Below are 12,956 nucleotides of genomic sequence, written 5' to 3'. Positions count from 1 at the left end.
CTTTTTGTTTCTTATATGGATAGAATTTTAGAAGTAGATTATGACCTACCTGGACTACACTTATTCTTAATGATGGCAATTAGTTCCATAATCCATATAATATCCTTAAAGAAATGGTTTGAGAATAGAGCAAAGAATAAGGAATTTATAGAAACCATACAGATTTTACAGATGTATAATGAGAATTTAGAAAAAAAAAGATCCAGAATATTGAAAATGGCAATGGAGATCTGACAAGCACAATGCAAAATATGGACCACAAAAATGACCAACTAACAGAAAATATTTGTTCCATGTATAATGATTCAACATACAAAATAGAAAAATGGAACATAACATTGAAATACTAACAGAAAAAAATGTTCCACGCTTGATGATTCCACAAATAAAATACAAAAAGAATTGAACATAAGATTGAACTACAGGAAAAATTTGCTCCATGTCTGAGACTAATAACAAGCTAGCAGATCGAACATTGTTTCTGGAAGGCAGTTTACATGCCACTCAGGTAATATCTGAGGATTAGAATATTAACTGTGTAGAGTCATATATTAATAAAGAGAATAAGAAATTGACTGAGTCAATGAAATCTTTATAAACTTATATGGTCCAGGAAGTTCAAACACTAAAAGAAACAATTGTAAATAGATTACAGGCCTTAGAATGCCTTCAATCTAATATATCAGAAGCAGAGATAAAAATAATAGGGCATGAAAAGGATTGACTATTATCTGCATCTTTCAGAATCAGGGAAGACCTACCTAAGGTCATTATGTCATCTCCTATGATTTTCCCCATGGCTGTTACTAAAATACCAGCAAAGAAAAAAAACACCCAACATATTTTGTTGAATGCCAGTGGGAACCAATTTGTATGAATGATTTAAAGGGCATAAAGGAAGCAGTAGTCTCTTATGGCATGTACTAACCATACATGAGGCAATTAGTGGAGTCATTGTCAAATAGTAGTAATAGGAAGACATCTAAGGATTGGAGGCAATATCATCTGTCTTTGAAAATTCATCTCAAATTGAATGAAGGTTTTATGGAGAGAAGAAGCTAAAGTTTTTGAACTTAAAAGCTTAAAGTAAAGTTATAAAGCTCCTTGGTGAGGGTCTTTATGCTGATGCAGACACTCATTCTGCATATTATGAACACAACTTGTGATTATATCATACAGCAGCTTTGCATGGTTGGGATAAGTTTCATGAACAAGGGGAGAGAATTGAACCCTATACCAAGGTGTTGTAAGAACTGAGGGAACACATAGTACATTTTTGCAAGAACTGTCTAAAGAAGAACAAATAGGGGTAGCAGATCCAGAAGTTAGGCAAATATTCATAGAATCTTTAGCTTATGAGAATGAGAATCCACAATACAAAAAGATGATTTGGCCCTTGAAGATCAGATCAGCACCACTGGATGAATAGATTCTGCACACAACTGATGTAGCAATTATATCACTGAAGCTTGTGTAGGAGAAGCAATCTCCAATGGTTTGAAAAGATTTGAACATAACAGATATCTTAACTGTGGGGACATTGAAGCTTGGGTAGAAGAAGCAATCTCCAAAGGTTTGAAAAGATATCAAAATAATAGATGTTTTAATTGTGATAGAATAGGAAATGTAAGAAAAAATTGTAGAAAAGGTTTTCATAGAAATAGTGCTTCTTCTCAGAATGAATCAAACAGAAAGCCTCAACCTTTTGGATTATGCAGAAGATGTGGCAAAAGCCGTCACTGTACCAATGAATATAGAGTGATCAGGGACAAGCAAGGAAACCCTTTACCATTGGGAAACTCCGTGGGGGGCATCTCAAAGATCCCCATGTCAAAAGTGATTCAGTCAATCCCAGTCCCTGTGGAGGACAATTCTCCCCAGGACAATTAGAAAAATCTAGTGCCTATTGTAAATAATCATACCACTCTGGATGGTAGATTAGCTATGGAGGACGAATCAAACATACATTGAGAAAACAACAATAAAAAAATCATATATTTTGGCAAACTTCTATAAATGATAAACAACCTAAATTAAGAGTACAAATAAATAACAGAATGATTCAGGGCCTCTTTGACATGGGATTTGAGGTGACCTTTATAACTCAAAAATCTTGGCTGCCAATATGGCCCCTGCAGTAGGTAAATGTTCTATTATTAGTGATCAGAACCCTATTTCAAGTAAAACAAAGCACATGATGGGTATAATGAATGGGTCCAGAAGGACAAAGAGGAAGACTGAGAGCATATGTGGCTGATATAACAATAAGTCTACAGGGTTGTGATCCATTGCAGCAATGTAATATCCAGATTACCATTCCTCTACTATTAGATATGAACCATAAACACATTCATTGTTGTGGAGTAAATATTGTAAAGCACCACATAAATGGAATAAAAAACTAAAAACATATATAGAAAAGATTTCTGATTTGATTTTCAAAGAAAAATGAAGACTTTGTCAACTGACAGGAAGGGACCCAGCAGAAATTATAGTACCTTTAACTAATGAGGAAATGTCCTCCTTATGGAAAAATAATGAATATTGGCAAGGGGCTTACAGTAACTTTTGGGGAACAATTAGCAACAATTATCCCAAAAGTTAAAGAATAAAGTTCATGAAGAAAATGTTTTGGATCCTTCCACATATTGTAAGAAAAACACCAATCTCTGGAGTCCTTACATTCTACACTCATGTAAACAAATCAGTTAAGGCAGGATATGAATCAGGAAATATAAATAAAGTAGTTAAAAGCCCTTATAACTCTCTATAACAGGCAGAATTGTATATCATTCTCATGGAACTTACAGATTTTACAGAACCTCTCAACATAGTTACAACTCTTAATATTCGAAGAGAGTCGTCTTACACATTGAGACTGCAGAATTTATTATTGATGATACAAAATTAACTTCACAATACATTCAATTAGAAGAAACAATCAGGAATGGGAGTCATCCTATAAATATAACACACATCAGCTCCCATATAGGTCTGCCATGTCCTCCATCACAAGGAAATGAAGAAATTGATAATTTATTAATTGGAAATGTGTTGGCAGCCTCAGAATTTCATAAAAAACACCATGTGAATAGCAAAGATTTAAAAAAGGATTTTCCATCACTTGACAACAAGCTTAGGAAATAGTAAAAAAATTTCCTACGCGTTCATTCTATAACCAAACTCCTACATCAGCGGGTAATGAAATCTAGCAAAATGGATGTTTCACTTTGTAGAATTTAGAAAATTAAAAAATGTGTACCATACAACAGACACATTTCAGGGTTTTAATGTGCCATTGCTCTGAGCGCTGAAAAGGCTCATTCTGTTATTATACACCTATTAGAGGTAATGGCTATTATTGATCTACCTGCACAAATAAAAACTGACAATGCTCCAGCAAATTGAAACATTTTTTCAAATATTATAATATAAAGCACATAGCTGGTATACCACACAATCCTATATGAAAAGCAATGGCTGAGAGATCTAATCACATTTTAAAGAAATGCTCTATGAATAGGCAGGGCAAATAAAGACCCTACAAATATAGATTACATAATCCTTTATTAACATTAAACTTTCCCAGTGCTATTGTGAAAGGAAAAACATTCGTAGAAAGACACTGGACTATAGAAAATCTTCTGAACTAAATCAGCCGGTATATACTTCAAGGATATATTGACCTTGGTATGGAAGCCAGGATATATGCTACGTTGATGTAGGGGTTTTGCCTTTGTTTCTACAAGAGAAGAAAAGCTTCGGATACCATCAAATTTGATCAAGACACATTGTGAACAGGAGAAACCTCTTGATGAGGAGAAATGATAAGTCATCCATCATGGTATATTCCACTAAGTGTATGAAGCCCTCACAAAGGTAGGGGGAGAGTTTTGTTCTTGTCTTTACAGGAAAACAGAAAAAAAATCTCATCTTCAAATAGCCAAAAGACACCAAACCTGTAGATACCTAAAGAAGAGAGGATAGCTATCAAGAAAGAACCATCATACAAAGAACAACCTGATGAGTGGTAAAATATTTATACTAAACTATCAAGAAAGAACCATCATACAAAGAACAACCTGATGAGTGGTAAAATATTTATACTAAACTATCAAGAAAGAACCATCACACAAAGGACAACCTGATGAGTGGTAAAATATTTATACTAAACTATCAAGAAAGAACCATCATACAAAGAACAACCTGATGAGTGGTAAAATATTTATACTAAACTATCAAGAATGAACCATCATACAAAGAACAACCTGATGAGTGGTAAAATATTTATACTAAACTATCAAGAAAGAACCATCATACAAAGAACAACCTGATGAGTGGTAAAATATTTATACTAACCTATCAAGAAAGAACCATCACACAAAGAACAACCTGATGAGTGGTAAAATATTTATACTAAACTATCAAGAAAGAACCATCATACAAAGAACAACCTGATGAGTGGTAAAATATTTATACTAAACTATCAAGAAAGAACCATCATACAAAGAACAACCTGATGAGTGGTAAAATATTTATACTAAACTATCAAGAAAGAACCATCACACAAAGGACAACCTGATGAGTGGTAAAATATTTATACTAAACTATCAAGAAAGAACCATCATACAAAGAACAACCTGTTGAGTGGTAAAATATTTATACTAAACTATCAAGAAAGAACCATCATACAAAGAACAACCTGATGAGTGGTAAAATATTTATACTAAACTCATATTTTCTTACTTCCCAGTACAATCATAGGCTTGGCCTTCCTTCTCCAAATTTACACATGTTGTTAAAAATAAAATGAAGAGTTTCTGTTACATATCAAAGGGGCATTGGTGTAACCAAAATCTAGGACTACTATTGTCTTAAATCTGTTTTCTCTAAAATCATAATTATCCTCATACTTAATTTCCTCCTTATTGTTACCTTTCCCTGTATATTACCTATTAAAGTTAAACTTTCTATGCTGATATTAAAGTTTAAGTCCTCCACAGTGAACCAAAACTTTCCTAGCAGAAATCTTTGAGCTCTTCAGAAAGAAGATGGGTCCCCACCTCATCAATTCCACTTGATTTGACTTGATATCTTTGAGCTAATAAACACCACCCTCAAACTGGTTTGGCACTATAATGCTCTAGACAACTCCAGACTAGCTAGCTGAAATGGTGCACCTTCTTATTACACCCTGGCCAGAGCTTCAGATAAGAACTTCAGTCAAGCATCTCCTGCCAAACAGAGATTACGTATAAAGCATGCCTGTTATTCTTATGTCTAGTTTCATTCTTGGATTTCCCTCCTTCAAGTAGTGGAATAATTATAAATTTTATTTAGCAGAGAATCTCATGTGTATTTTTTAACAAAACAAAAATTTATAGATTTACTTCTCAAAAAATGATTGATTTTTCTCATATGTAGAGATTTTTTTCTTTCTTTTTCTACTTTTTGTTTCCTCGTATTAGATACAGCTCTTAGCTTTCTAACTTCATTTTTTGAAAAATATGCTGATACATAGAATAACATATCACTGTGGCAGAGAATTTTTATTTTTTAGTGAACTGACATGTTTATGGATTCTGAGGTGGTTTCAATACCAATGACTCCCATAGGTTTATATATTTGAATGCTTACTCATTATGGAGTAATGGTACTTGAGAGGGACTAGGATGTGTGTCCTTGTTGGAGTAGGTGTGGCCTTGTTGAAAGTAGTGTGTCACTGGGGGTAGGGGTTTCAGAAGTTAAAGCCAAGTATAGTGGTTCTCTCTATTCCTGCTTCCTGTTGATCTAGATGTACAACTCTCAGCAACCTCTCAAGCACCATGTGTGACTGCATGCTGCCATGTTTGTGACCACAATGATAACGAAATACAGTTCTGAAGCTCTAAGACAGCCACAATTAAATCTGCCCCTTTATAAGAGTTGAAATATTCAAAGGCTTTCTTAGCATCTAATGAGATGGTCATGCGCATTTTTTCTTTCAATTTGTTTCTATGGTGGATTACATGGAAAGATTTTTACACATTGACCTATCCCTGCATTTCTGGAATGAAACCCACTTCATCATGGTGAATGGTCTTTTTGATGTGTTGTTAGATTCTGGTTGCCAGCATTTTATTCAGCATTCATGAAGGAAAATGGTTTGTAATTCTTATTCATTGTTGAGTCGTTGTATGATTTTAGTATCAGAATAATAGTGGCATCACAAAAATAATCTGGAAATGTTCCTTCTGTTTCTACTTTGAGAAATAAACTGAGGAGCACTCAAGTCTGGGAGAATTCTATGATGAAATCATCTGGCCCTGAGCTTTTCTTTGTTAGGAGACTTTTAATAAAAGCCTCTATTTCCATAGAGGTTATTTTGATTTTGGTTTAATTTTGGTATGCAGTATCAATCAAGAAATTTGTTTACTTTTTGATTTTTCCAATTTTGTGGAGTACAAGTTTTGAAGTATGACCTAATAATTGTCTGAATTCCCTCAGTATCTGTGGTTATTTCCCCCTTTCCTTTCCCATTTTGATGATTTGGATATCTTCTCTGACTTTCAGGTTGTTTGGATAAGGTATTGTCTATCTTGTTGATTTTTTGAAAAACTAACTGTTTGTTTCATTGATTCTTTGTGTGCTCTCTTTGTTTCCATCTTATTGATTTCAGCCCTCAATTTATTTCCTGCCTTCTAATCCTCTTTGTGTATTCACTTATTTTTTCTAGAGATTTCAAGTGTGCTCTTAAGTTGCTAGTGTGAAATTTCACCAAATTCTTTATGAAGGAGCTTAGTGCTATGAACTTTCCTCTTATCAGTGCTTTAACTGTGACCCAAAAGTTTGAGTACTTTCTACACTCATTTTCCTTGAATTCTTGGAAGTGTTACTTTATTTCTTCTTTCATGACAAAAATCCTGGAAAGATCATGGATACAAGCAATATAACTGTAATAAAATCAGTAAACAGAAAGTCAACAGCCAATATCAAATTAAATTGAGAAAAATTCAAGCCAGGCGTTGGTGGTGCACGCCTTTAATCCCAGCACTCGGGAGGCAGAGGCAGGCGGATCTCTGTGAGTTCGAGGCCAGCCTGGTCTACAGAGTGATTTCCAGGACAGCCTCCAAAACAATACAGAGAAACCCTGTCTCGAAAAACCAAAAAGAAAAAATTGAGAAAATTCAAAGTAATTACATTAAAATCAAGAACAAGACAAGACTGTCCACTCCGTCCATATCAATATAGTACTCAATGTTCCAGCTAAGGCAATAAGGCAAACAAACATGATCAACAGGATACAAATTGGAAAATCATAAGCCAAACTATTGCTATTTGTAAATGATAAGGTCGTATACATAAGCAACCCTAAAAATTCACCAAAGAAATCTTATAGCTGACAAACACATTTTAGAGAAGTGCCTGAATACAAAATTAATGCAAAAATTCAGTAATCCTCTTATATGCAAACAATAAAAGGGCTGACAAAGACATCAGGGAAAAAACAACCTTCACAAAATTTACAAGCAATATAAAATGTCTTGAAGAACTCTAATAATACAAGTGAAATGCCTGTATGACAATAACTTGAAGTCTTTGAAGAAGAAAATTGGAGAAGATATAAGAATATAAAAATACCTTCCATGTTCATAGATTAGTAGGATGAAAATACTAAAATGACAACCTCAACAAAAAATTTGCAGATTCAAAATAATCATCATTAAACTTCCAACATAAATCTTCACAGATCTTGATAGAAGAATGTTCACCGTAATGTGGAAAAACAAAAATCTAAGGATAGCTAAAACAATAAAAAATGGCTGGAAGTATCACCATTCCTGATCTCAAGTTCTATGACAGAGCTATAGTAGTTATAACAGCATGTTATTGCCATAAAAACAGACATGTTGATCAATGAAATTTAATTGAAGTCCCAGGCATAAATATTTACATATATGGACACTTGATTTTTGACAAACAAGCAAAAACTGTGCAATTGAAAAAAGAAAACATCTTCAACAAATAGTGTTGGCATACCTGGATATCAACATGTAGCATAATGCAAAGAGATCCACATTTTTTCACCATGTGCAAAACTTAGGAAAATGAATTAAAGTCTTCAATATGAATCTAGTTACACTGAACCTGATAGAAAGGAAAGGGAGGGATTACCTTCAACACATTGGTACAGTAGACAACTTCTGGAATAGAACACCAGTCATTGATTGACAATTAACAAGTAGGACCTCATGAAACTGAAAAGCTACTGTAAGGCAAAGGACATTGTAGGGAGAGATCTTATGTACCTGAAACGCTGACCATGCTTGTTTGGGAGAAGGGAGACATGGTCTCTTTTCAGGGTTCCAGTTGGGTCTCAGAAGTCACTGAGACCAACCTGCGTTGCAGGTTTCTCTTGCAAGTACCTTCCACAATAAATAGTCACCTATATCCTTTATAGAACGTGCAATTTATATTTCAGTGACATCTGGTGTCAGGAGCTGGTATCGCAACCGGGCTCTGGAAGCTAACTCATCGGTGATGCCCAGAAGCAGCTGCTCCTCCTCAGCCCAAAGGCTGCCTGCACTGCCGACTTCGAACACGTGTGGGCTCCCCTATCACTGTGCTATATCTGGCTTCAACCCAGCACCCGAGTCTTCCACTTGTGCAAGACAGGACCTGCACGCATTGAACTAGTCCACACCAGTGCCGCCACTGCCACCATTCTCTACCTCTTTGCAAGCTCCTGCCCTAGAGATTAACTACTCATCACAGAATGATTCCCGCCACTCACCACTGAAACAACTACCCCAAAAGCCACCACAGCTGCTGTGTTTGCTCCTGCTTGTTTCACGGTCTTCCCCATCTGGGGCAGCATCCCAAACTGAGGTTTCTGGAACAGCCACATGACCCTCTACTAGCAGTCTGCTGAACTTTGCCCCTTTCTCCCGGAATGTTCATTCAATCTGTGCGGACTCTTTTCTCTTCCTTTTGGCAAAATCATTAAATTTCTGTAAAAGCTACTTAGAATTTTTTCAGATTCCACCGGGAAAATACAGAGCACCCGCAATGGAATGTTCATCCAATCTGTGCGGACTCTTTTCTCTTCCTTTTGGCAAAATCATTAAATTTCTGTAAAAGCTACTTAGAATGTTTTCAGATTCCACCGGGAAAATACAGAGCACCCGCAATGGAAATGTGTTTGGCAGTACGCCTGTGCCACCTACTGGTCAAATCCAGTTACTGCAAGTAAATAGCCACACCTCAGCTCAAAATCATTGAAGGTAAAGCTTTGTATTCTAGTAGTTTAAGTGATTAACTACTCGAGGGGAGGGGAAAATTTAACTACTCTATACCAATGGCAGATAATCTTACGATACAGAACATTAGGGATCTCATTGCTTCTTATATGAATGGCATCTTGGGAGAAGATTATGACATGCCCCTAATATGTTTTTGTCTAATGCTAATAATTAGCTTCATAATCCATATAATATCTTGGAAGAGAGGCCTTGATAATAGTGCAGAAATCAGGAAAGTCCTGTAAGCTACTGGTAAATTAGAGACAAGAACTCAGAATCTTGAGGACAATGGGGAAATGACCACCTAGTAGACAGGATTGGTTTCAAGATTGCTGCCCTAATAACCAAAATAGGATTAATTCAGGATGGCATTCCTAGACTGGCAGAAAAAACTCACTTCATGTCTGATGACTCAGTTAATAAAACTCAAAGACTACAACTTCAGATTGGAAAAGTTGCAGAAAAAAATGTGTTCCGTGTCTGAGGATACTTACCAGCTAGCTGATAGAACATTGATTCTAGAAGGCAAATTACATACCATTCCTATAATATCTAAGGATGAGAATATTAAATGTTTGAAATCTCATATGAATGATAAATCCAAAAAAATGACTGATTCTCTGAAGTCCTTAGAAATTTTTTAACCCAAGAAGTTCACGCACTTATAGAAACAATGTTGAATAAGTTACAGGTCTTAGACAAACTCCAATCTGACACATCAGAAACAGAAATAATAGCAACAGGTCATGAAAGAGGTTTACCTACACCTCTCAGACACCCAGAAGACCTTTCTAAGGTTGGTATGTCCTCTCCTATGGTCTCCCCCAGTATCTGTGACTGAAAAAACAGCAATGGCTTTGTTGCTTATCAATAGGAACAGAAGCAGATGAAGGACCTGAAGAGAATCAAATAAGCTATGGTTTATTAGGGTATTCATTCTCCCTATGTCAAAGAGTTACTGAACTCTTGGGAAAGCATGAATTGGGTGAGCCCAAAGAACTGGAGTCAATTGATCCTCATTATGCTGGAAATACATCTCAAACACAATGGAAAAGTTTATGAAGATAAGAGGAAAAAGCCCTTGAACCCTCGAGCTTCCAGATTCTTGGTGAGGGTGCTTTTCTTGACCCATAGTCTCAGAATGCATAGGATGAACACATCTTCTATTTATTCCATATATCAACTCTGAATGATTTGGATAAGGTTCATGAACTAGGAGAAAAAATACAACCCTATACCTAAGTGATACAGGGTACTAGAAAAGATTCATTAAATTTTCAGAAAGATTGTCCAGAGCAGTAGAATTATATGTAATTGATTCAGATTCAAGGCAAATACTTATCGAATCTCTAACTTATGAGAATGAAAATCCACAATGCAAAGAAGTACTTTGGCCATTAAAAATCAGATCAGCACCATTAGAGGAATGGATCCTCTTTACAGCTAACATTGAATATAAAGATCAAGAATAGAAACTTCGGTAGGAGAGGCAATTTCTAAAGATTTGAAGAGGCACCAAGATGCAAATGCCTTACCAGTGAGGATACAGAAACTTGGGTAGGAGGGATGATTTCTAAAAGTTTGAAGAGGCACCAAGATGCCAAATACCTTACCCATGAGGATATAGAAACCTGGGTAGGAAAGAGAATCTCCAGAGGTTAAAATAGACATTGAAGTACCAGATGTTTTAACTGTGGTAGAATAGGACATCTAAGAAGAAATTGTAGGCAAATAATTCCTAGAAATAATGCTCCTCCCAGGAATGACTCAAAAAGAAGGACTCAGCCTTCTGGATTATGTAGGAGATGTGGCAATGGCCGACAGTGGACCAACAAATGTAGGTCAACCACAGACAGACAAGGTAAACCTTTAAAATTGGGAAATTTCTTGAGGAGCCTCTTGAAGGCCCCCATGTCAAAAGTGGTCTGAACATTCCCAGTCACTGTGGTGCATAATCTCCCCTAGGTCAATTAGAAAATTCACTGCCTTTTGTAAAGAATAACATAACTATGGATAATGGATTTACTACTGAGCATGAATGAATCATAACTGAAAGAAACAGAAAATGTATATTTTGGCAAACTTCTATACAGGATAACAGACCCAAATTAGGAGTTAGTGTAAATAATTAGGTGATTTTCTTAATGCTAATGAGAAAGAACAAACAGCTGCAGAAAGACACTGAACTACAGATAAAAAAACTTCTGAACTAAATCAGCCGGTGTATTTCAAGGATGTAATAACCCCAGTTTGGAAACCAGGATATGTGTTATGTTGGGGTAGGGGTTTCACCTTTGTTTCCACAGGAGAAGAGAAACTTTGGATTCCATCAAAATTGAACAAGATTGGATGAGAACAGGAGAAACCTTGGGAGGAGGAAAGATGACAGCTCATCCACAAAGGCATATTCCACAAGGTGTATAGAGACATCACAAAGCAAAGGGAAGTGTTGTTGTTTTTTCTTGTCTTAACAGTAAAATGCATCTCCAAAGGCCAAGAAGACACTGATCATGTAGAAACCTAAAGAAGAGAGGCTGGCTAGCCAAAAGAACCACCAAACAAAAGAAAATCTGGTATTTGGTATCAATGTATAATTCCCTTAACTTATATTATAAAATCTATTTCTCTTACTTCCTAATACTCTTTTGGTCCCAATTCATTTAAACCAACACTGGCTTTGGAGTTGAATATGGCTCTCTGCAGCTAAATGCAAGCATGTTGTTAAAATAAACTTTCAGAGTTTCTGTATTATATCAAGAAGTCAATTGATGTAAGACAGAAGGGAACAAAAATCTAGGGACTGTCATTCGTCTTTACTTGGTTCTTTCTCTGAAAGTCTAATTTCCCTCATGTTTACTATCTTCCTTATTGTTGCCTTTCCTAGTATGCATACATATAAAGTTTAAATTTGTTTGTTGACATTATTTTTTTATTTTTCCACAGCTAACAAAGACTTTCCTAGCCACAATCTTTGAACAATCCAGAAGGAAAATGGGGCCCTACTTCATAGATTCCATCTGATCCCAATTGATGCATCTGAACTGGTTTAGGACTACATAACTCTAGTCAACTCCAGAAAAATTAACTAATACAGTGTACCTTCTTATTACACTATGACCAGAGCCTCAGACAACAGCTTCAATAAAGATAAGAACTTTATTCAAGAACCTCAATCAAGAATCTCCTGCCAAACAGAGACTGGGTACAAATGTTGTAGCTAGTTCACTCGAGACTTTCACTTCACTAATATATTTTTCCCTACAATATCCCATGAGGTTATCATTGTTCCATTTCAGCAGGAAGTAATTTTGAGAATAATAGGCCCCCTATCCTGCTGTTGATGTTACCAGATAATATACACCTATTACAGTTAGCTTTAAATTGTTTAGAATTGGGATTGGAAGGAGTTGTTTAGACTGGGACATCTCTTTCAGATAAGTTTAGGGTTAGATGGAATAGATATATTTAGGATGGGACATAAATAGATTATTATATCTTCTAGTTATTTATAATTTGTTTATCGTAATTCATCATACTGTGTAAACTCTTATTTCTATTAATGATGCTTGATGCATAACTATTCTTATCATGTATATATGTTTGATATATGCTTGGGACATTTTGTATGTTGACACAATTTAGTTTTGTTTTAAGTCTAAATCTTATCTTCAGACT

The 12,956-nt window shown here is 35.5% G+C and overlaps 1 protein-coding gene across 1 annotated transcript in view; it reads right to left on the bottom strand.

The window, feature by feature from the left end:
• The window catches only part of LOC101844292 (basic salivary proline-rich protein 2-like), a 34,120-nt gene extending 25,233 nt beyond the window's left edge, over positions 1–8,887 (bottom strand). The window contains exon 1 of the mRNA XM_040743697.1: positions 8,774–8,887. Within this exon, the coding sequence (XP_040599631.1) occupies positions 8,774–8,887 (114 nt within the window). The remainder of the gene's footprint in view (positions 1–8,773) is intronic.
• Between the last annotated feature and the right edge of the window lie 4,069 nt (positions 8,888–12,956).

Source organism: Mesocricetus auratus, unplaced genomic scaffold (assembly GCF_017639785.1).
Source record: "Mesocricetus auratus isolate SY011 unplaced genomic scaffold, BCM_Maur_2.0 Super-Scaffold_100001, whole genome shotgun sequence".
Lineage (NCBI taxonomy): Eukaryota > Metazoa > Chordata > Mammalia > Rodentia > Cricetidae > Mesocricetus > Mesocricetus auratus.
Note: the sequence above shows the minus strand (reverse complement) of the source record. Positions and strands in the feature narration are given on the sequence as shown.